Source organism: Neophocaena asiaeorientalis, unplaced genomic scaffold (assembly GCF_003031525.2).
Source record: "Neophocaena asiaeorientalis asiaeorientalis breed wild unplaced genomic scaffold, Neophocaena_asiaeorientalis_V1.1 scaffold134, whole genome shotgun sequence".
Lineage (NCBI taxonomy): Eukaryota > Metazoa > Chordata > Mammalia > Artiodactyla > Phocoenidae > Neophocaena > Neophocaena asiaeorientalis.
The window spans coordinates 27,368,744-27,393,196 of record NW_020185339.1 but is presented as its reverse complement, the minus strand read 5'-3'; the positions used below and the strand labels follow the sequence as shown (position 1 = coordinate 27,393,196).

General features: G+C 50.8%; 1 protein-coding gene and 1 pseudogene across 1 annotated transcript; one reads left to right on the top strand and one right to left on the bottom strand.

Annotated features, from left to right (window-relative positions):
• Positions 1–3,526: 3,526 nt before the first annotated feature.
• POU6F1 (POU class 6 homeobox 1) lies at positions 3,527–20,585 on the bottom strand. Its single transcript, XM_024737062.1, has 11 exons — positions 20,483–20,585; positions 18,742–18,937; positions 15,093–15,214; positions 13,978–14,203; positions 13,222–13,457; positions 12,469–12,597; positions 11,640–11,843; positions 8,697–8,838; positions 7,958–8,126; positions 5,897–6,832; positions 3,527–4,857 (listed from the first exon to the last, which is right to left on the bottom strand). Exons 1-10 carry the CDS (start codon positions 20,528–20,530, stop codon positions 6,487–6,489), a joined length of 1,818 nt encoding a protein of 605 aa, XP_024592830.1. The 5' UTR covers positions 20,531–20,585; the 3' UTR covers positions 3,527–4,857; positions 5,897–6,486.
• Positions 20,586–22,017: 1,432 nt separating this feature from the next.
• On the top strand, positions 22,018–22,968 carry LOC112393993 (swi5-dependent recombination DNA repair protein 1 homolog pseudogene; annotated as a pseudogene).
• The last annotated feature ends 1,485 nt before the right edge of the window (positions 22,969–24,453 follow it).

The window sequence follows — 24,453 nt, the reverse complement described above, 5'->3', positions numbered from 1 at the left end:
CCCCCGCCCAGCTCTCCGGAGCCGCGCGAGGGTCCTTTGGCTTCACTTTTCCCGACTGCCCAAAGGCAACCCTGGACTCCTCGCACTCCCACTCTTTGGGCTCTCCCCTTGAACTCGTGGTGGTCACTCGCTGCTTTCTAAACAGACCAGCAGCAGCGACCCGCTACCTACCCTGCGCGCCCACGCCGCTTTCCCACCTTTTCCCCACGCCCCTTCCTGCGGGAAACCCCCCTCCCTCCCGGGAACCAGTCTCCCTTTCCCCTCCAGGCCTCGCTTCCGGTCAGTCCCAAAATCACTTCCGGTCACCCCTTCTCAATCCCACGGCTCTTAGAACCAAATCCAGGTTTCCGCTGAGTCGACTCCCAGCCCTCTGCAGCCCCCCCACGGCCTCAAAGCATGGGTGGAGAAAGCTCAGCACCGGCTTGAATCCCAGACTCGCCAGGTTCCTCCACCGCCCACCGCCCCAGCGCCAGCCAATCATGGCGCCCTCTTCCTTCTCGGGTCCGAAGAACGTGTATCACCCTGACGCTAGCCAATGAAGAAGCGGCTGCGCCGGCCTCGGCAGTGATGATAGGCTAGCTACGCCACGGCTCTCTGCCCGCGGGAGATGGGCGAGGGGATCTGGCAGAGGAAACGGCGTGCGTTCAAACGTCCCTCCTTGGGGCTACCTGAGTTCTGGCGTCCGCCAAGTAAGCGAGTCAGCACCCTACGGCGTGGGTGGAGCTTTGGCTCTAGTCTTATTGAACCCACACCCACACCCTGGCTGACTTACCTAAACGCTCCTAACAAGCGTTTGTTTGCTCGTGGAATACTGTCTCATTAAACTCACCTCTTAACGGGGTCAAGACTGCTTCAGTCCCACTTCCCTGGATAGTCTTTCTTTTTTTTTTTTTTTGCGGTACGCGGGCCTCTCACTGTTGGCGGCCTCTCCCGTTGCGGAGAACGGGCTCCGGACGCGCAGGCTCAGCAGCCATGGCTCACGGGCCCAGCCGCTCCGCGGCATGTGGGAGACTCCCGGACCAGGGCACGAATCCGTGTCCCCTGCACCACCGGCAGGCGGTATCTCAACCACTGTGCCACCAGGGAATCCCTGTATCACATCTTATTTATCCATTCCTCTGTTGATGGACATTTAGGTTGCTTCCATGTCCTGGCTATTGTAAATAGTGCTGCAATGAACATTGGGGTGGATGTATCTTTTCAAATTATGGTTTTCTCCAGGTATATGCCCAGGAGTGGGATTGCTGGATCATATGGTAGTTCTATTTTTAGTTTTTTAAGGAAACTCCATACTGTTCTCCATAATGGTTGTACCAATTTACATTCCCACCAACAGTGTAGGAGGGTTTCCTTTTCTCCACACACTCTCCAGTATTTATTGTTTGTAGATTTTTTGGTGATGGCCATTGTGACCGGTGTCAGGTGATACCTTACTGTAGTTTTAATTTGCATTTCTCTAATAATTAGTGATGTTGAGCATCTTTTCACGTGTGACTATCTAGTTTTAGCTCTTCACATCTTCCTACACTCCAGACAACAAGCCTTTGAGGCCCGGTCTGGCTTTTTTGATGGACCCTGCAGTTAAGAGAAAAGGCATCTGAAGTATAGGGCAGTCTTTTGGGACTGAGCCCTTTACCTGTGGAATCTGATGCCATCTCTGGGTACGTAGTGTCAGAATTGAACTGAGCTCTCAGACACACTGCTAGTGCCTGAGAAATGCTTTTTGGTGTGGGGAAGCCTGCACACACACCCATTGGAGTTGGGTTCGGGAGCCCAGAGGAACATCCCAGACTTGGGAATAGAAACTGCAGTCCCTCCACAAACCCACCCCTCTTCCTTTAAAGATTTCCTGGGCCAGTTTGCCAAGAACCACACTCAAACTGGTCTGAGCCAGTGGTAACAGCTTCCACTGACTCTTCTGCTGGGAGCTTTTGGGAGATGCCTCTCTCCATTCAGGGCCAGTTGCGGCCCAGATTCCATTCACTCCCACACATCACAGTCCAAACCTTGCAGCGCTGATGCTGAAGCCTCTGTACCTGCTTTCTCCCAGTAGCTTGAAGTCAGGGACTCAGCTCCTATTGTTTCCTTGAAAGGGAGGGTACAAATGCGTTCAGTCACCTATCTGATATTTATCAAGCACCTGCTCTGTGCCCTTGGCCTCGGTCCTGAGGGGTTGCAGTCTAGTGTGGACAGCCAATATTAGGGTTGTGAGATCTATGCAGAGGTTAAGTGCTGGCTTCTGTGTCATTTTGGGCCTCATTATTTCGAGTGCTGTAAAGCTCCTCTGATCCCCAAGCCTGATGTCAGAGTCTTAGACATCTCTTGTCCCTTGGGTTGGGGAGGGGGGTGGAGCATGATCTAGAACCCAGCACAGTGCCTGGCCCAGGAATGCCGGTTGGGTGGAATCAAAGGTGATGCCTTGTCCTCACCAGTTTAGATTATGTAGCCCAGACCTCATCAGTACCGAGGAGGTGGAGGGGGGAGGAGGGAGGGTTTCAGGGGAGCATGGCATGAACCCTGCTTCTAGGAGGGAGAGACCCTTTTTACAGCCATGCTCTCCCAGCCCTGAGCTCAGGTGGCAGGCCTGCCCATAACATTTGCAGGCCTGGGGAAAAGCACAAAGGAAGACCCATTTACCATATATCTAAATTTTTATAAAGCATAATCAACCTAATTGTGACTGTTCTCGCCTCCTGTCATGATAAGCATACCTTCATAATGACCAGGAAGGCCAGGTTTGAATTTGGACTTCTAAGACTCCTTGATGTTCTGTGCTAGAATGTGCCCCAGTCGTGGCACCCAGCCTGCAGCCTGCCTTCTCTTCCCCCTCGCAGCCCCCCCTCACATTGCAAAGGGCTCTGTGTATATGTATCAGCATTCAGTCTGCACAGCCAAGCTCCATCCACCCAGCTTTCTGGCAAACAGCTGCCTCTTGGTCACCTCTTGGGCCAGGAGTGTATACACCAACAGCACAATCTATTATCAGGACCCAGGGAAGAGGGGCTAGAAAGTGGGCTTGGCAGGGAATTGTGGGATCCTAGGTATCAGGGGGTGATCTAGAAGGAAAAAGGGCACATCCCCAGGCTTCCCTGGTGGCGCAGTGGTTGAGAGTCCGCCTGCCGATGCAGGGGACACGGGTTCGTGCCCCGGTCCGGGAGGATCCCACATGCCGCGGAGCGGCTGGGCCCGTGAGCCATGGCCGCTGAGCCTGCGCGTCCGGAGCCTGTGCTCCGCAACGGGAGAGGCCACAACAGTGAGAGGCCCGCATACCGCAAAAAAAAAAAAAAAAAAAAAAAAGGGCATATCCCCTTGACCCTGCACCCAATGAGGAGAGTCCCGGCTGGAGGGCCTGAGCGGGGAAGTAGGAGTTCAGGGCACTGATCCTCTTGCAATGGGATTTTCCCGGCCACAGACTCTGACAGCAAAGCCAGCTCCTCCCCTGGTCTCTGACACTGATTCCCTCACATCACCCTGAGAGGTAGAAGAGAAACAAGCAGACCAGTACAAAAGAAAAAATACTGTTTATTCCACACAACTACATCAAGTGCTTCTCCCCCATTCTCCCCTCCTGACCCCTCACTCCAGCTCTCAGCAGACTTTGTCCCACGTCTGGGATCAGTCAGAACCTCAGCGTCAGAGCCTGGCCTAGGAGACAGGAAGGGAATCTAGGCATCGGAAGGTGATTGGATTTCCAAGGACACAGAAATGTCAGGGTCTCTCATTCCAAAGTCAAATGGGTTCCTTAACCCATTGGACTGAATTCTTTCCCTGGACCCCACCTGGATAAAATGCCTTGATTAGTGCAGGGTCAAAGGCCCCAGCCAATTCATTAAGCCATAGAAAGTTTTGGTCTTTGAAACAATAACAAACAAAACACATGCAAACAGTTAAGCCATTTCTGCCCTTTCTCCTGCCTTTCCATGGTAAAGGAGCCACTGAGATCTGGCTGATAACCAGAAAGGTGCTTTCAAAACAAATTTGATATCAACTCCCTTCAGAACCTGATGCTACTCAAAACAAAAATATAAACAAAACAAAAAACCCACCTCAGGGCCACTGCTGCTCTCTGGGGGCCCTGTGGTAGGGGAAACAAGAGCAGAGATCAGGCCAGTGAGCTCTGGTTTGGGCACACTTCAGGGGCATCCTGTACCACCCTGCCTGGGGAATTCAGCCTGCAAACATTCTGCCCCTGGACCTGTTCCTCTGAAAGACCAACTCGTCATTCCAGCAGAGGAAAAAATGCTTTAGTTCTAGCCCAGCCTTGGGAAGACACATTTAGATGCGGGAGGAGCTAAGAAAGCATGGCCAGGCCTAATTTAGAGCAGCAGTGCATCAGCTTTTTCCCGCTGTGACACGGGACAGATGGTGTCCTCCTGCATATCCACTGCCACGGGTTATATGCTACTCCCAGGGCACCAGCCACGACCCACTTGTCTCTCCCAAAAAAGAAAGCATATCTGAACACAAGGGCTTGAGGGTAAAAACCCGTATCTGTCTAATTTATTGAACTATAAGTGATTGAATCCTTTACAAACTCTGGCACTACTTTATTCTTACTGAAAACTTGTTTACAACACCCCTCTCAAGTGAGCTCGTCATCTCATCGAGACAGGTTGATAACCCTGAACTTGAGTGCGGAGCCTTACCCTTGGAGACACGGTCTCTCCCGGGAGGCTGGAGCAGACAAGGTGCCCACCTGCTTCCTCATCCTCCACCACACTCGAGCACGTTTCGTTGGACAGGATGCAGTGGCGTGGGGTAGGCGGGAGCGGGCCATTGGACACACAACTGCCTTCTCACTGGCAGAGCTACCAAGAAGCCGGCCACACTGGCTTTGTAGGGCCTGGGAGGGGGCAGCTGCAGGCAGGAAAGGAAACACAGCATGCCAGAGGAAGCGAGGCTAGGCTCTGCACCAGTGTCTGACAGAGGTGGTGATGTGCCCTCGCCTGGCAGTCACCTCTTCAGGGTTTACTGTAGAGACCTAGAGACCTGGCTCTGTAAGGAGAGGAGTTGTGAAAGGAGGGGGTGGCTCACCCGTGACTTGTGTGTGACCCTTTAAGTCTAGTCTACACAGCAAGTCTGGGCTCATCTCAGCAAACCTTGCAGTGCTCTCCTGATCCCCTACTGAACTCCAGGGGAGGCCCAGCCACAGTGAGGCTGGGAAACTCACTTAACAGCTCAGATGAGATGCCAACCCCCAATGTACCATAGCTACCCTCTCTGAAGGCAAAACCCAGCCTGCTCCAGGGGTATTCTTAGCTTAGAAGCGCACTGCGGGGATTGCTAACACAAACACGTGGTCTAAGACTCTGGACAAAGTTAGATTTCTCCTCCAGTATCCAAGACTTCAAGTTCCAAAGAAAATTAGAGTTAAGTCACTTTCCACAAAGAGACCTTCCAGGGCTGCCATCAGCTCTTTCTGGATCTTGGCTTTTTTTCCCCAGGGCCTTGCTGTCTGGCTTCTTGTTTAATTTGCTGCTTCTGAGAAGGGCCCAGGACTGGGGGTGGGGAGGGGGGCAGTGAGTGTGAAGACAAGAGAGAGTCAGCATTCCTTTCCTCATTCCCCCCCACCCCCCCCCCCCAGTGCCTGCTTAGCTGGGCCGGGGGATTTTCCAGGCTGCAAGCTCTCTTAACCACACCATTCTGATGTGGAGATGGCCAGGGACAGAGATCAGATTAAAATCTGGGCAGATGGCCTTATTTACTAAGTTCCCAACCTGCTATAGACCCAGGTCAACTCCAGGACAGCTAGAGTTCACTGTTGCTTCCTTCCAACATGATTTACAAAAGAAAAGATTCTGTTTTAGGGCAATTTTCCACCCTCCCAAAGGAACCAGGGAGAGATGGGGAGAGGAGATCACATGTTCTGGCCCCAGGGCTGTGGAAACCTTCTGACCTTGAGGTCGAGGCAGACATGGCATCTGACCTTCTGAGCAGCACATCACCCTTTTCAGAATTGTATGTGTTGGGTTCTTTCAGGGGACAGTGTACCTGCAGGCAGAGGGCAGGGGACGGGGGGTGGGGTGTGAGGCTGTGTTTCTGCTGGACTAGCCACCGTACCTGCCAGAGGAGCAAAGGAGGAGGGAGAGTGGAAAGAGAATGCTGTCGGAAACAAGAGCTAATGGCCAGTGGTCCTCAGAGGCTGCTGCAGCCCTGCCCCAGAGAGGGGAGTTTCCGGTTCCCAACCAGAATTCACCCTTCAAAAACCACATTAGCAAAGTGCTTCTTCAAGTGACACCACAAATCCCCTCCCTTGGCGTGACCATGCCCAAGCCTGGAGGTCTCAGACGGGCCCCACTGCCCTCCCCAGGATGTGGACGATATGGGGAGGGGGAGGGGGCTGAAACACAGGCGCACCGTGTAGTCTCACGACCCAGGGCAAACACAGCCACGTGTGGCAGAATGACAGATGCCGCAGGGCGGTGGCTGCAGCCGGGTGCCAAGGGAAGGTACAAAGTGCTGGAACACAGGGCTGGGGGCTCAGCCCTAAGGGATCTGAAAGACATTCAGCTTGCTGGTGTTCTTGAGCGTCTGACGCCGGTTGCAGAACCAGACCCGCACGACCTCCCGGTCATAGTTGAGCTCCTTAGCAATCTCGGTGATCTCCTGGCCTGTGGGCAGCGGGTTCTTCTCGAAGTAGGCGTTAAGAGCCTCTATGGCCTGGGGGGTAAAGGAGGTGCGGCGCTTGCGTTTCTTGGAGGGCTCGCCTCCCACAAATTCCATCAGGTTCTGCTGGCCTTCCTGGTTCCGGAGTTCGGCTTCATTCAGCCACTTCTCCAGCACTGGCTTCAACTTCTGCGCACTCTTGGGCGTGATGTCCAGCTTCTCAAACCTGTAGGTGACCCAAGCCCAGGAAGGAACAGTGAGAGTGTCTTACTCCCCACACCGGGCGTGAGCGCTGTCCACAAGGGGCTGCTCCTCTTGGGGCCGGTGGGGCTGTGCTCAGTGTTCCCCTCACCACCCCCACTAAAACGCCCTGGCTCGGCCAAGCCCAGACTCCTCAGACTGTCCTGTATCCCAGGTCATAACAGGGAGACCATTCCCATGGCCTCGGTTCAGTAGTGCGATGATAACAGGGCAACTGCTTTAATGAGCACCATTCCAGAACTTTCATATCCAAATGGGTGAGGTCCTTTAAGGAGTCATCTTGAGAGGCCTCCAGAGATGCCAAACGGATGTTGTAAGTACTGTCCTCCTCCAACTGCAGCATCTCTAAGACAGAATACTCTTTCTGGCTGAGCCCCGATGTGACTACAGAATTCCCAACATGGCACGGTAGTCTAATAGTCACTCTAGTCTAATCTATATAATTGGCAGGCAGATGAAACCTTTTGGCCATCCCTGAACCGTGTGTTTTTTCGTGTTTGAAACCCTCGGCTATCCTTCATTTCTTTTCTTTGTTTGTTTGTTTGGCTCTGGCCATGTAACGTAGCTTGCGGGATCTTAGTTCCCCGAACAGGGATTGAACCTGGGACCCTAGCAGTGTCCTAACCACTAGACCGGCAGGGAATTCCCTACCCCTCCTTTAATACTGGCACCAGAACCAGTCTGTATGCTGCACACAGAAAAATCAGCTACATCACTTTATAGTCATGCCTCAAAAGAGGGGGAGACGGGAGCATGATAGGGGTGATAGTGGGTCATCGTTGAGAACCAAGCCAGAACTGAAGTTCTCACTTTTGTGACTAATTTCATAAGCTGTTCTCCTGTCCCTCTAGGATTCCTAAATGGATTATGATCCTGGCTTTCCCATAAAAGACAATATAAAGGCTCAGGATTTGGGGCTAAACTTCAGAGGGCCCCCAGAAAGACTTTGGCTACTCGAGGTGTTCATGTCTACCCTTAGAACAGCTTTCCTTGTCCGGAAGAGGGCGGAAGCCAGGGAGAATATGGAAAAGGGCCGGATCACCTGGGCCCCTGTGAGTGCCCTGACAGTGTCCAAGGCAGCCTTACTCACCGGCAGATGGCTGACTGGCTGTAGGCTGGGCCTTCCGTCGCGGTCAGAGCCTGACCCACCTGGGTCTGCGTGAGGCCCAGGGATAGCCGCCGGATCTTAAAGTTCTTGGCAAACTCCCGGATCTCTTCTAAGTTGATCCCGTCCTCATCCAGACTCGGGGTATGTGGCTCTAGGCCAGAGGAAGGGGGCAGGGGTGTGTGTGAGACAGACAACCTTCACTGCTTATCTTGCCCATTGGCCTAGCCCGGTGCTGTAGTGAGGGATAAGGACATTTGACAAAAGACCTATGTACCCTTAAGACCCTCATCACCCCTGTCCCCAAGACATATAAAACTTGAGGGTAAGGGGCCAGGACCAACGTGTATAGAGGTAGAGGCCTATTTTCAAGTTCTTCCAGCTCTAACTGTTGACCCTCCCCCATTCTCCCCAGCCTGGCCCCAAGCACACCTGTTGGCCATCCACATTCCTCAAATGCTGGGTGAGAGACCATAGGGGAGACAGCCAATGGCTTGGCTTCTCAGAAAAGCAGCCAGACAGCTGGCTAAGCAGCCTCCACCATCGTCATGCATAGAATCCAGCTCCACAGAATGAGAATAAGAAAGCCAGTTCCTGGCAATGGGCCTATGCCCTTCCCCTGTGGACTCAAGGAAGTTTATTAAGGAGAACGTCATCTAATGAGGTCATCGTGTCCAAATAAATGCCTCTCCCCTTCTCCACAACCTCTCTAGAAGCCACTTACTGGACACCAGCTGGCTGACAGTAGGGGTCTCTGAGCAGGTGATCGGGATAGGAGCAGAGGCAGCTGGCTTGGCCGCTGGGGCTGGGCTGGCGATGACCACAGCTGGCTGGGGCATGGCTGCCGGGGGCTGGATGGGCTGCACCTGCGAGGAGAAGTGCCAACAAACCCCACTGCCCGCCTGCCTGTTTCCGGGGGGTGGAGTCTCTGGTGGGGCCAGAGGCAGGGCAAAAGTGGGCATGGAGGGACTTCCCTGGTGGAGCAGTGGTTAAGAACCCGGCTGCCAATGCAGGGGACACGGGTTCGAGCCCTGGTCCGGGAAGATCCCACATGCCGTGGAGCAACTAAGCCTGCGAGCCACACAACTACTGAGCCCGGGTACCACAACTACTGAAGCCGCACACCTACAGCCCGTGCCCCGCAACAAGAGAAGTCACCACAATGAGAAGCCTGCGCACCGCAACGAAGAGTAGCCCCCGCTCGCCGCAACTAGAGAAAGCCCGCATGCAGCAACGAAGACCCAACACAGCCAAAAATAAATTGATTGATTAATTTTTTTAAAAAAGTGGGCATGGAATCCTCACTCACCCCAGCACACTCCTACCTGTGCCCCACCAAAAAGCAAGACTAGAAGCTACGCATTAGCACCCACCCAATGATAATGACCTCCAAAATAAGCACAGAACGTGCCCCACCAAGCTGGGGCCTTGTTGCTGCCTATGACCCGGGCAGGTCAGAGGCTCAGAAAGGTTCAGCACACCTGGTCAAAGCCCCAACAAGTGTCCGCCCTTGAGATAACTGCTCTCAAATCTCTGCCCTCAAAGGAGAAACCTCGGGGCTTCCCTGGTGGCGCAGTGGTTGAGAGTCCGCCTGCCGATGCAGGGTGTGCCCCGGTCCAGGAGGATCCCACATGCCACGGAGCGCCTGGTCGGAAAAAAAAAAAAAAAAAAAAAAAGGAGAAACCTAAACCTGATGCTAGAGCCTCCAGGCCCCAAATATCCATTAACAGGGAACTGGCAAATTACTCCTGAGACCTCTCTACATTAAGATACTGTGCAGCCATGACAAAGAATAAGGTTTCTCTCTTAACTGCTGCCATGGAAAGAGCTCTGAGTCACAGTGCTAAGGTGAAAGAAAAAAAAGTAAGGTGAAAAACAGTTTTTATGGAATAATTCCTTTAAAAAGACATGAATTACCCAGAAAAAAAAATCTTGAGGCATATAAAGCAGACTGTCAACAGAAATCATCTCTGGAAGTAGAGTTAGAAGGGATTTTTACCTTTTGACATCACACATAATGTTGGAATTTTTATAAATAACATGTATCGAATTTATAATCAGGAGAAACTATAAATATATGAAATTAGTATTTTTAGTATGATTCTTTTTTGTTTTGTTTTGTTTTTGCGGTATGTGGGCCTTTCACTGTTGTGGCCTCTCCCATTGTGGAGCACAGGCTCTGGACGCGCAGGCTCAGGGGCCATGGCTCATGGGCCCAGCCGCTCCGCGGCATGTGGGATCTTCCCGGACTGGGGCACGAACCCGTGTCCCCTGCGTCATTGGTAGGCGGACTCTCAACCTCTGCGCCACCAGGGAAGCCCTAGTATGATTTTTTTTAAAGCTTCCTGAAAGTGCAGATTTCTTTAGGATGGGTCCTGTTCCCTGAATTCTACCTCCCGGTAGCTTCAAGTCATTCCCTCGTCATCCCCAGGGCCTTGTTCAGAGCTCCTTGTCTCTGGCTAGAATTGTTTAAGCTGTCTCCTAACAGGGACGATGACTCAAGTCTCACCACAGTCCAATTCTTGACTCCACCTGGATAACGGAGGGAATTTTTTAAATGCAAATCTAATCAGCCACTTCCCTGCTAAAAACCCTCCCGCGACTCCCCACTATCTAATATTAGTGATGACAATAAAAGCACCATTTTTCAAGCGCTCTCTGTGTACCAGAGTATAAACTGCCTTATGTGTAGTCTATCCTTTAACATTCATAACCTTGTGAAGTTGGTACTCTTATCACCTCCCTTTTATAGATGAGGCTAAGAGGTTATTCAGTGAAGCTGGGAAGCTACATACCACTAACTTGTTAGGGATGTGAATTCTTGGACGCCACTCCAGACCTACTAAATCAGAGGCTCTGGGGTCGGGCCTGGGAATCTGCATCCCAGCAAGCCCTCCAGTTGGTTCTGCCGCACACTCACGTCTGAGAACCTCTGCTCTGGCACACTGTACTTCCTGCAGTTCTGTGGAGGTGGAACACCTCTCACCCAACTCATCCCTTTAGGGTAGTTCAGTGTCCTACTCTACGAAGCCTTGTCAAACTCCCCAGTCTGCGGAGAGCCCCCTTCTCCGGGTTCCCAAAGCACCTTATCCTGACCCTGTCACAGCCTTCGCCACGCTGACTTATAATTGTCTCTGATGCTGGGCTACCCAAGGTTAGGAAGGGCATCTTATTCAGCTCTACATCTTCAGCCCCTGGAATACAGTAGGCACTCAAAAACTGCTCCTAGAATGAATACATAAATGAATAATCAATGCCACAGTGCAGGGCGGAGGGGTGGAGGGATGAAGGGGTGAAGAGGGAGAGGGTACAGAACGAACCTCCCAGGGCCTTTCTAGCGATCTGTTCACCCTGGAGCTGACCAAGGCCCAGTTTACTTTGACCACCCCTGCCTGGCTTTCTCAGAGTGCTATTGACCTCTGAGGGCACATATACACATGCTCGGTGTGTGTAGGTAAGGGGTCAGGGGACGGTGGTGCTGCTTTCCCAGGCAGAGAATGCGTGGACTCGTGTGAACCTTCTACCCTGGAACCTCCCCCCGCTTTGGGGAGGTGCCCTGCTTTCCCAGGGGCTTCAGGAAATAGTGTCGTCTAGCTCACAGCCTGGAGGGAGGCCACCCATGCCAGATGGCACTGCCTGCCCCCAACCCCCAACCCAGCCCTTGTACCTCACTCTTAGCGGGGGACTCAGGAGTGCTTGGCTTCCGGACAGCCACGGGAGAAGGCAGGGGGCTGCTGGCCAGGGCTGCGATCACCTGGCCCTGGGCGTTCAACAACAGCTGGGGGGTCACAGCCTGGACCTGCAGGCTTTGGGCTGGTGCTGGGGCCGCCATGCTAGCCGAGTTCACTACCCACGGAAGTGTTCCAATAACCTGGGGGGAAACATAGGGACCCCAAGTGTGAGGGCAGCGTCCAGGTCCACCCCCAACCCAAATCCCCACATTGGCAGGAAGGGACTTAGACAAATCACTTAACCCCTCTAGGCCTGTTTCCTCACAAGAAAGTGAAGGATTCCCACTCTAGGGGCCGCTTCCTTTATTCTCTCTCCAGAGCCGTGGTGGGGCAGGACTAGGTTTGCATGTGCATTCAGACAGATCTGGATGTGAATCCCTGCTCTGCCACATTTTAACGGTGTGGCTTAATTTCTCTGAACCTCAGCCTTCTCCCCTGTAAAACGGGAATAAAAATCTCCACCCAGTAGGTGTGTACTCAAAAAGAAGTGGGATAATGTATGAGAAAGCACCTAGCACAGAGGCTGGTCACAAAGTGAGTGTTCCGTAAACGAAAACCCCCAGCTAGAGTGAGTACCACCAGGGCTGGATGGGGGCTACGCCCCTGCCTGGCCTCAGCAGCAGCAGACAGCTGTCACACAAGAGGTATGAACAGCAGCTCATCACCCTAGTTGAGTTCCCATGACCCTCAGCCCACGTCCTGCCCCTCGTCCACAGCCAGCATCTCCACCAGTCCCCACCCCTCAGCCTGGCTTTGACCACTTGCCTGTCCCTGAGCGTTGGTGAGGATCTGACTGCTGATCCCCGGCATGCTGGGAACGGCGTTGGCAATGACCGGAGTTGCAGTGAGGGAGCCCAGGATCTGGGTCTGTCCCCCGAGGGAAGCAGCACTGATCTGTGGGTGGAGGAAGAGCCTTGCTCAGAGGCGATGGGGCGAGAAAGAGCCCAAGGCAGAGGGAAGAGGGCCGAGGGTACTGGGGCAGGGGGGATGGATGCTGGGCAGAGGTAAATGTGGGCTGCAGGCCCAAGTCCACCAGCTGAACAGTGTCCAGGGCCAGGGGCTGCAGGGGGTGAGCAGGGAAGGGCGGGGTCGCAGTCATGGAGGAGTAACTCTGGCTGATCTTTCGGGCTAGCCCTGGGAGAGTAGAAAGGCCAGACTGGAGGGGCTGATGTGACTCTAGTCACATCGAACAGCCTCTAGCTCCACCTAAGCGACAGCTCACAAGTTTGCAATCCCCAGACATCGTCCCACCCTCCAAGGCTGGTCCAGTGGTTCAGGTTCTGGAGGATTTGCCCAGCCCTCTTGGCAGAGGTTGTCTGCTCTTGTCTGGGACGGATGGGCTGGCAGCTGCAGGGGAAGGCCTCAGAAGGAGCCCATCTGTGCCGAAGTGTTGCAAGAGAGCCGTGTTCAGGGGGCTGGTCCTCTACCTCCTTCCTCCCCCGAGGGAAGGGTCAGGTTCACCCTTGGCCAGAGATTCGGTCCATCCCCGTTTAGCCCCTGGTGAGGGCAGCAGCTTACGATTCCTGGGCTAAACGCGAAGCCTGCAGGCTGAACGGTGATCTGTGGGGGGCTGTCCACTGGCTTGGGGGTGGGGGCAGTCGCGGTGGCAGCAGTGGACTGCGGCAGAATGGCAGGTGTGGTCTGCAGCAGCGGCTGGGTCTGGATCAGCGTCTGGGGCCGGGTGGGCGAGGAGGCCTGGGCCGGTGGGGCAGCTTGTACAGGTGCCGGGAGAGCGGCGTTCAGCACGGCAGCTGCTACGGAGCAAGGCAGAGACAGAGGTGCTCAAACGCCTAGCCGTAGCCCAGGGAGGCTCCAATCCCAAGGGATCTGGCACGAGAACGAGGGGGGGTTGGGGCAGGGGGGACAGGCAGCTGTGATTCACTTGATCTTGGCGGGGGCGGCACATGCCAACTTCTCTCATCCCCCCTCCCTTGGGCCTGGAGAGGAGTAGATTCAAAACCAGAAGTTGAATCTTCTTGCAGTCCTTCTCAGGAGGCTGGTCACGGGGTGAGTTCTGGCGTAGGGGGGAGGGGTAGTCTCAGACAGTTGGCTGAAGGAAGAGAGGCCTGCTGGGCCAGCATGGTGCCATGGCCTAGAGTCCCAAGGTGGTGCAGCAGCTCTGTGGCTGGGTGCCTGGGACACCAGATCCAGACTCCAGGGCTGTCGCCCTGGGAGGGCTGCGGGTTTGGAGTCCAACATGGCAAGCACGCGTGCAGGGATGGTAGTGTAAGGTGATGGGGAGCCTGGTGCAGTCCTGGGGAGAGTTGCCGTTACCTTGGAGACCGGCTAAAGGTGGCTTGAAAATTCCCCCCGTGGGAGAAGCAGCGGTCAGTCCTGGGAGGGCAGCCACGGTTGCTGTAGGAATTGTCCACACGGCCAGCCCCTGCTGACCAGCCACTTGACCTGCAATACTGATGGGGATAAGAAGAGGTTGAGTAACTGCCCCTGCTGGAACCATAACTCCTGTCAGAACTGTGGCTAAGTTTTCCTGAGTCAAGACCTGCAAAAGCAAACGAGATTTCAGAAAGAAAAGAAAAAATACAAAATCAACATCGACAGCGCAAACACTGGGTCTCTCAGACCCAGCTGAGCACACACAAAGCATTCTGAGGGCAGTGGGAAAAGGCCGCATGAGGGCGGGGAAGAGACAAGCCCTAGCTGGAGGCCCAACCCCGCCCGAGGGGGCACCTGGACTGGACTATACCGCCTTCAGAGAAGCAGCTCATATCAGGGACAAGGCCTAGCCCTGCTCAAGGGCCAGAAAGGGTCACAGGCCTCTCCCACCACGGTCTGGTGCCTCCCAAGCCTTCCCCGGGCCCTTGCCCACAGGACCAATGCTTTGTGGCCAGGAAGCAGGGGGCAGGGGCTGGTGGAACCAAGTGGTCAAGACCCACAGGGGCCTCCGGGAGGTTCTGATGGAGGACAATCCTGATGGATGCCTTGGAGAACTGTGCTTGCAGTGAAAGGTCACAGGGAGCTCAGCATGCCTGGAGGCCCCTGGAGACAGCTTCTCACTGAGCTGGGGCTGCCCCTGGCTCTAAATGAGGACCAAAAACCCATGAACTCTTCTAGGCATCCCCTAGAGGGGCTGACAAGGGTATTCACTCACTTAGTCATTAGATGACTTGAAGGAGTTAATGTAATCTCTATAATCCTTCCTGAATCCAAGGAGATTACCTGGCAAATGCAGATCTACTTTTCCCAGGGGGCCTGATCTGGGGCAGGGGAGAGGCCAGGGGTACCTAGTAGGAGACTCCCTCCCTCAAGCCACAGCCCCTTCCCCATCCTGCCTCATGAAGTTCCCAGATCCCATGGCCAGCCCATGTTGGCTATCCCATGCCTTGCTCCTGCCCACTGCCCTCTGTCCAGCTCCCTGGGGTGGCCCTTACCTGGGGGGCAGCTTGTACAGCCAGTGGTGTCAGGGTCTGCGATGCCTGAGGCTGGCATGGGGCTTGGCTGAAGGTGGCAACGGCAGGGGCAGGGCTCGGAGGCATCCCCGGGAGTGACTTCACTTCAAGTGGCATTGGGACAAAGAGGGACAAGGAGTGAGCCTGGGTGAGTGTGACAACCCTCAGCCCTACACTGTATTTCTGCATAACCCGAGGCCAATCACTGGCCTTCCCTGGCCCACAGAGGCAGCTTCCCAAAAGCTACGGGTAGTGAGAATAGGAGGCTGGAGAACCCTGTGCCAGACCTGGAAAGTAGACCACCCTCTTCTCAAAGGTGGATGAAGAAAATGCAGACCCAGGCACAGCTGGGTATCAGTCTCTCAGCTCCTGGCTCTGTAGGATGCTAGGACCTATCACATAATCAGTAGTGGAAAGGAACATGTGTCAGGGAGAGAAGGAGCTAGAATCAATGGGATCGACTGGCTCATCCAGCTGGATCATTGTTCAACCTTCAGGCTACTTTTTGGACGCAGGTGCTGGCTTGGGGAAGGGGCGGGACTCCTGTAGGGTGAAGTCTTGGAAGTGACATGTCTTGGATACACTCAGGATTAACGGGGCTCTCCAGGCCAGGCAGCTTTTCTTCTTGCCATTCCCTGAGGTCTGAAGTCTGGGTGAGCAGCTTCTAGGAAGTTCTAAAGGAACTTCCTATGCATTGGAGCTTTTCACCCAGGTGAGAGCTTCCTCTTGCCACCTGGATTTAGTTAGGTACTGGGACCCGTACCAGGAAACCTCTTTAAAGCCACACAACAATGCAGAGAGGGGTTATTATTTAATATATGGTGAGACATTAAAGAGAATCTAGGTGTTGTGTGTTTGACCAGATCAGTGGTTTCTTTTTTAATTTTTTTTTTATACAGCAGGTTCTCATTAGTTATCCATTTTATACATATTAGTGTATATATGTCAATCCCGATCTCCCAATTCATCACACCAGTGGCTTCTAAATACTGACTGGGTATAGGTTTCCAGGCCCTAGTCTAGGCCTACTGAGTCAGAACGTCCAGGAGTGGAGGCCAGGAACCTTTCATCTCTCTCTTTTTCTTTTAAGCTCCCTTGTGATACAGCACACAGACAAAGTGGGAACCACTGAACTAGATAACCTTCCAAGGCTGCATTCCCAGCCTGTGTTTTAATCTGGAAAGGCACCAACCTAACTAAGGACTAGACTGTTTACAGTATATAATTTAAAAATGCAGATTGCTTAAAGAATGAAAGAGACAAGCAACGACCACAAAAGCCTTATAAAATACTAAAGAAAACAAAATGGCAGATTTATCTCCACTGTGAAGGGGAGATACATTTCTAACTATTGAAAAAAAAAAAATCAGAGAAGGATAATCTGAACCTCTGGAAATTTAAAAAATATTTTGCTTGACAAAGTATAATGAAACCTAAAAAGGAAAGTGAGGAAATGGGAATGTGATAGACACAAGTGATGAAAGCTTACCATGTGTACAGTCATTTCATTAGGATATGCTGTATTTCCAGAGTAGGACCATGGGCCCTAGAGTCTGCCTACGTTTAGGGTTTTTGTAGCTTCCTGCTAGACTGCTTTTCAGGAAGACTGAACCAATGTACAGCGCCATCAACAATGTACCTGTTTCTCCACAGCACCACCCAATTTAGGTTTTATCACTGTTTATTTATTTTTCTGGCTTAATAGGCATAGGTGGTACCTCATAGCCAATTACTTTTTCCCTCATTGATGGCAAGGTTTTGTATTTTTCCGTGTGATGACTTCCTCCTATGTAAACAATCAGCTTCTCTTCAAAAGGAATTTGGGTGGACTACACCTCAAAGAAAAATAAAATTAAAGGGCCATTCAAAGCAGCACTGTTTATGACAATGAAAAATCAGACAGTTTGATAACAGCCAAACCCAGAATCAGATGAGTGAATCTGTCAATAAAGGACATGGAATATGAAATAATATGGTGGTAAGTGTCATATGCTACTTAGCCTGCCCTCAGGGGCCACACCTATAAAAATGTGTATGTGTGACAAGGTTTGGGTAATAATTTAGAGTGACACAAATCGCTAGATTCTTTTTTCATCCTGAAAGTTTCCTATTACTTAGTTTTATTTTGTTTTAAGAGGAAACACTTCTCAATATTGCATTACACAGAGACGTTCCATCAAAGCCACAGTTTAAGCTGGCAGCTCCTTAGGAGGTACCATCAACATACCACCCTTTCCTGCTTGACAATGACGGAAATCCCTTTATAAAGAAGACTTTGGTGAAAAGCTTAAGTATACAAACCTCTGGAAGAAGATACACACTACCATGAACACTCATGCTAAGGTGTAGATCACTGGTCTCTGATCAATTCCTGAGAGCAGGTTTTGGATAAGGAGCAGAATTAAGGCACCAGAGATACGGAAGATGGATGAAAGGGTAAAAAAGGAAGTTAAGGCACTGTGGATAAACCGGGAAAGGGTGGCCGAGACGGAGAATCCTTGTCTTTCCTGTCTGCTCACCAGGGCACCGGCCCATGGAAGCAGGTGGTGGCTCATCCTGGCCTCAACAGGGAAGCAGAACATTTCCAGGCTAGGGGAAAATGATCACGTCTCTTGTCATTCCTTTACTCAAAAGGAGAAAAGATAACCCGGGTTACTAGGGTCCCAAATGGATCTGCACACTGATTTGCGAGTAGAACGAGGGAGGTGAGATCTGGCAGGGGTTTTGTTAAAGAGTTGCCTGTTCTCTTTGCTCTCTTCCTGTCTCCCCCTCTTGGCCCACACCCTCTCCCCCAACCACATCTCCAATCTAGGGAAGGGGCGAAGTTCAGCGGAAAGCAAGGGGAGATGAATCATGGCTTTCTGGGGGAATTGGCAAGAGAGGCCCCAGGCTTCCTGCAAAAGGTGTTAATAAGCTGTTAATGAGGAAAGTCAATGAAAGGGTGCCCTGTGCCCAGAGAGCAGTGCCTAGGACCAGCCCCAGCTTCCAGAACAGCCCAGGCGGTCTCACAGCTGTACTGCAGGGTCATTAGGGGAGACAGTGTGAGTCAATCAGCCATATACATTCCACATGCAGGAGAATCAAACTCATGCCCTGAAGTCATCTTTGGAGAATAAGAGCACAAATAAGCCCACCAGGCTAGACTCATGCCAGCCCAGCTGGGAGTGAGGGGCTGGGATTCTACAAGGCCCTCCCTAACACACACATCCTTAGTCCAAGGTGGGTATGATGGCCTCCCATCCCCAACTCCTGGCACCGCCCAGCTCTACCACAAAAGGTACTGATTTGGAAGGGCCGTCAGGATCCTGAAGGCTTAGTCCTCTCTGCCTTGAGCTTGAGGGTCTGGTTTAGACCTGGCAGCCCTCTCTGAGGTTAATTCAATCCCCTCACCCTGACCCATCCCAGTTTAGGTCTGTAAGTGACTGAAACCAGAGCTAAAGTTCCAGGGACAAGGAGTGGCCTAGGAGCTGACCAACAGTACAGACTGTGACCAGAGGCTGTCCAGTGGACAGGAAGAGAGTGAGACCCTAAAGCCACCTAGCCCGCTCCGGCTTCATGCTGGCTCTCCAGGGGGGAACACAGGAGGGGACTCAGGCGGAGCAATGCCACATGGGAGCAGGTAGCCTCATACCAGTTGCCTCTGCGGAGGAGTCTGGGTTGTCTGGCCCAGCTTCACCAGCAGCTTCACTGGCTTTGGTGGGGCCTCCGCTCTGGGAGCCCTCGGCGGCCACACCTTCCAGTGCTTTGCCCTCCTCCTCAGCAGGGATCTGGGCATCCACTCCAACCTCCAGAACTCGGATGGTCTCATGGCCTGACATCACGATGACCTGCAAACAGAGGACGGGGACACTGCTGGGGGGAGGGGCAGATCAGCCCTGGGGAACCGGAGCTCTAGGTATGGCTGAGGGAGAGAGGAGAGAGCATGTCAAGATGCAGACCTCCTGGCTCAAGGACTGTGTGCTCTGTGAGAATTCCAGAGCCTGGAGCAGACTGCAGCTCCCTGATTCCAGGGAAGGAGGTACTAGGAGAAAGTAGGCCCTGGTGACAGGGAGAAGGGCCTGACACAAGCTAGGAAAAGTCCCACAGAGCCAGACCACTTGGGGACATTTCTATTTGTTTCCTCTCTTGGATTCAGTTCAGGGAGTGGTAAATGGCCTCTCCCACAGCCTTGCAAGGTTGTCTTCTTGGCTGCTAGGATATTGGAGTGTGATTACGATGGCCCCTAACACCATATCCACAGCTTAAGCTGGGACAAGAAGCAAATCCCTCTTCACGTCCCTTGAGTTATTATAGGAGTGGAAAATGAATGCTCCACGATACTGAGTAACTTTTTAAGCTCATGGTTCTTTTATTTCCAAAACTCTGGGGTACGGGCCAAGATTTCCCTCCAAGCCAACTTCCTGAAGCGAGGGTCAGGAATCCTGAAGACGTGGCCTCTCGCTGGCCCTCCTGGACTGGAGCTTTGTACCCTGTGGGCCTGCAGCTCCAGTGTGCCTTCTGCTGTGGGCGTGCTCCGACCTGGAGCGGAGCCCCCATGCCCAGCAATGCAGGCAGCCCCTGGGCCTCCTCGGAACACTGGGTCCCCTTTCCTGCTGAAAGAGCCAGCACTCAGTGCTTTACCTCCAGCACTGACACGCTTCCAACTGGGCCATTCAAGAGTCAGGGACACCCGATACATTAAAAAGCTCTGTGTCAGGCCTTCCCTGAGCTCCCGCCTAGGCCTGAAGACACTCCCACAACACGCTCCTTAGGCCTGAAAACTGGATCCAGCCAGAGACTGCTGGAAAAAAGCAACACTGTGACCCATCAGGGGAGTAAGAGTGCAATAACCCCCCCAGCAGTTCCCTTTCTGACTCAGACTTGACCTGTGAAGGACTTTACTCCCATCACACTTTAAGAGAGGTTAGTTAGTCTTTTTTCTCCTTTTAAAAATTACATAAGTCGGAAATTCCCTGGCGTCTCACTGCCAGGGACCTGGGTTCGATCCCTGGTTAGGGAACTAAGATTCCATAAGCCACGCTCTCAAAAGGAAAACAAAATTACATAAGTAATAAAAGGTCATTGCAAGAAAAATTAGAAAATGATATATAAGCAAGAAAAAAAAATTAATTCCCTGATATCCAAATCTTTCCCCATGTTAACTTATACATATTTTCACATGTTAATTTCACTTTTTAAAGTCACAGCTTAAGTCCCCAAACCCAGCCCCTGAGAAATCCTAGCTGGCAACTACATCTGGATAGGTAAAGTGACGATCTGGACGGGAGTTTCTGGTAAGAAACAGATGAGGGGCTCTATGGAGTTTTCCTCCTTTCCCACACTCCTTGGTCCATTACCCTCACTCCCCCACCTCTTCCTGCCCCAGAAGATACCTGCTCATTGACAGTCAGAGATGAGTCTGGCCCGGCTCCAGGATCCATGGTCACTTGTCAGGGTGGGGTGGGGCTGGCCCACACCTACACATCCTGCAGGGTGAGATGGGATGGGAAAAGCAAAGGCTGATATGACATAGACATAAAATTTCCATGCCATCTCAAAAAGTCAGAAGTAGAACGGAAGGAAGAGAGAGAAGCTAAGGTCTCCCAGGTATGTGTAGAAGTAAAGGAAATAGGATTCCAAGGATTTTAAAACTAAAGTGTCTCACTTCCTACAGCATCCTAGGAGAACCTACACTCAAGAGGAGCGAGTGTGACAAGAGGAAAGAGGGGGCCAGGCATCTTTCCCTGGGAGTTCCCCAGTCCAGTGGGAAAGAGCAGACCCAGTAGAACCCAAGGTGACTTTGACCCAGACTCTCAGAACCAGACACAAGTAAGGAGCACACTGGGTATCAGAGCATGTCTCAGGGGAGGGGTCTGAGTGGACTTCCTGGAAGAGATGGTAAAGATAGGAATAAATTAAAACAGTTGTCTCAAACGAATGTCTGATTATCACCTGGAACACATCAAAAATGCAGGACCCCCCTACCCCGATTTCCCCAGACCAAACATCCCCAGAGTCTGATTTAGTAGGTGGGTGCCCCAAAATCAGCACTCAGGGGATTCTGTGGCAGTGGTCCGAGAACCACACTGGCCTTTAACATGGGAGGCAGGACAACATCCCAGATGGTGCAGCAGCTGCCACATGCAGTGAGACAGAGTGAAACAAGCCCTTGTGAGAAACAGGTGGTCTTGCTGGAGCCACAAACCACAGTCACAAGAAACAGAGGTAATAAAGGGGACAACTAGTTTTAGACACTTATATAGAAAAGAGTAAGTTAACCTCTATTCTGAGTGCCCACTGTGCTAAGCATTTTACGGAATACTAATTCACATTATTAACTCATGCCAGCTGGGGGAAGGGAGCGTTAGTATCGCCATGTTATGGATGAGGACACTAAGCTCGGAGAAGTGTTCCGGATTCCTCACCTTTCTCTTCCTCTTCTACCCCTGGGTCCGCTTCGTTTGTTTTCCTTTTTTTTTTTTTTTTTTTTTTTTGTTATTTTATTAATTGAGGTAAAATTCACATAACATCAAATTTACCGTTTTAACCATTTTAAAGTGTAGGACTCAATGGAATTCAGTACATTTACAATGTTGTGCCACGATCACCACTATTTAGTTCCAGAACATTTTCATCATCCAAAAGGAAATCCCATACCCATGAGCAGTCACTCCCTTCCCCTGCCAACCCCCAGCCCCTGGCAACCACGAATCTGCTTTGTCTCTGTGGATTTGCCTATTCCCAATATTTCATATAAATGGAATCATACAATATGGGGCCTTTTTGTGTCTGGCTTCTTTTACTTTGCAGAAGGTTTTCAAGGTTCATCTGTGATGCAGCATGTATCAGTGCTTCATTTCTTTTCACAGAAAAGAACTGTGAAAAAATTCCATTGTATGGGCTCTCGCACTCTCTGGGGAAGGCGGAAGCACAGGTAAACCAAGATTTCACTTCCAAGATGGAAAGTCCATCAGGCTCAGCTGTGACTTTACCCAGCGCTCCACAGGTCTGTGCCAATCCATCACCTCCCCCACACGAATAGTTCAAGAAAACAATCTGTGACTGCAACACTTAGAGAACGATTAAGGAAAACAAGATCTTCATTTAATTCCCATAATTAAATGGCGTGGTAAAGTGTCTTAAAGTCAAGAATGAAAAAAACAATCATGATGAACTGGTTTGCAGGGCAGAAATAGAGACACAGATGTAGAGAACAAATGTATGGACACCAAGTGGGGAAAGTGTGGGGGGGGGGATGAAATGGGAGATTGGGATTGACATGGATACACTAATATGTATAAAATGGATAACTAATAAGAACCTGCTGTATAAAAATAAATAAATAAATAAAATTTTTAAAAATTCAGATCTTTTCAGAGAATCCATCATCTTTAGCAGAAGAAAACTGGAATTTCAAGAAAATTTTAAACACATAGTGAGGTAGAAGAAAATACACATTTGAAAAATACTTTTAAGAATATCGATGCAAGTGAATCTAAATCACTGGATACTGGGTCACGCAGAGGTCTCCAAAATGATTTTGTGAATGAGAATTCTTCCCAAACAAGGATTAAATGAAGAAAAAGCAAAATAGGTGGAGATTCGGGAGAAAGAAGACCTTCTTCACAGGCTAAAACTAGTCAAAATGAATCACTCAAAGAATGACCTGTCCCAGTTACAGCTGTTAATAAGGAAGTGAAGAAGTTGTAGGCAGGTGTTACTCTGTGAGCTGCAATCAACTATGTCTGAAAAGAACAAGAAACTGAGCCTCACCCATCTGATAGATCACTATGTATAAGATGATAAATTGCTACACTCTAACAGAAATGAAGAATTCGTACGAGTTTCATTCATATTTTTTTCTCCAGAGTATCTTTGAGAATGACAACATAATAAAAAAGATGCTTATATATTTTAAAGAGAAGGTATCAACCACTAGAGCTTAGAGAAAGGTATCCTGATGAAAGCCAATTTGGGAACTCTGTTATTATCTAAATATAAACCAAGTTCTAAAATGAAAATTCAGTATTTTGGATAAATTTGCTAAAGGAAACAACATTTAAATAAATATGAAAAATGTTAATAATGATTAAAAAATAATTTGGACAATCCTGGAAGTAGTTTTAATACATTGTTTTGTTTATTGTGGTAAAAAAAAAAAGTTTTATTGTAAATGTTAAAAAACAGTCCAACCAGGTGAATGTCTAAACCAAAATGGGTCTAAAAATGCCTGCCTCTTTCATTTTATGACCCTTGTTTCCATCCATTTATCACATATTTCCATCTGGCTGGTCTAGTAGATAAACTCATATGTCAAAAAAAATTCCAACGTATAGATATGCCATATTTTGTTTATCCATTCATCTGCTGATGGACGTTTGGGTTGCTTCTACCTTTTGGCTACTGTAAATAGGGCATCTATGAATCTTTGTGTAGAAGTTTTTGTTGCAACACCTGTTTTCAGTTTTGGGGTATATACCTAGGAGTGCAGTTGCTGGCTCACCCTAGGGGTTTTAGGGTTTCCACCCCAATGACTGTGGTAAATAGCACATCTGGATGGCCTCCTTTGAGCCCATGATGCCATGCAGCGCCCACAGCCTGACAGCAGTAAAGAGAGATGATCGACTGTCTGTTTTAAGAGAAGGGGCTCTTATGATCACCCCAGCAGTAGAACTCCAGTACACACATAGATAGATCATGGTTAAAGCTGGGACAGGAAGCAGTGCCCAGATAGAGCCTCCTCCTTTGCCTTCTTTTTTTTTTTTTAATTTTTAATTTATTTTTGGCTGCATTGGGTCTTCGTTGCTGCGCGCGGGCTTTCTCTAGTTGCGGCGAGCAGGGGATACACTTCCTTGTGGTGCACAGGCTTCTCATTGCGGTGGCTTCTCTTGTTGTGGAGCACGGGCTCTAGGCGTGTGAGCTTCAGTAGTTGTGGCTCGTGAGCTCTAAAGCGCAGGCTCAGTAGTTGTGGCGCACGGGTCTAGTTGCTCCGCGGCATGTGGGATCTTCCCGGATCAGGGCTTGAACCCGCGTCCCCTGAATTGGCAGGCGGATTCTTAACCACCGTGCCACCAAGGCAGTCCTGGGATTCAGACTTTTAACTCAGACTCATTTCTGTGCTTTTAATCACTTTACACTTAATGTGTCTGAGGTTTTCAAGGTGTAAAGTACCTTCTCATTATAATCATTTTTGGGGGTGGAGAGTACTCTGCGTGTATTGAAAGAATGGCTGGTTAAGCTGGAATGAGTTTTACTGGTATTCACGGGAAAGAAAGTCACATTTGTTATGGGAAATTACCTTTCAAATTTTTGACATAATCCTCTCCAGCAAGGTTGTTTGTTGACCTCAGCATCTCCAGCTCTA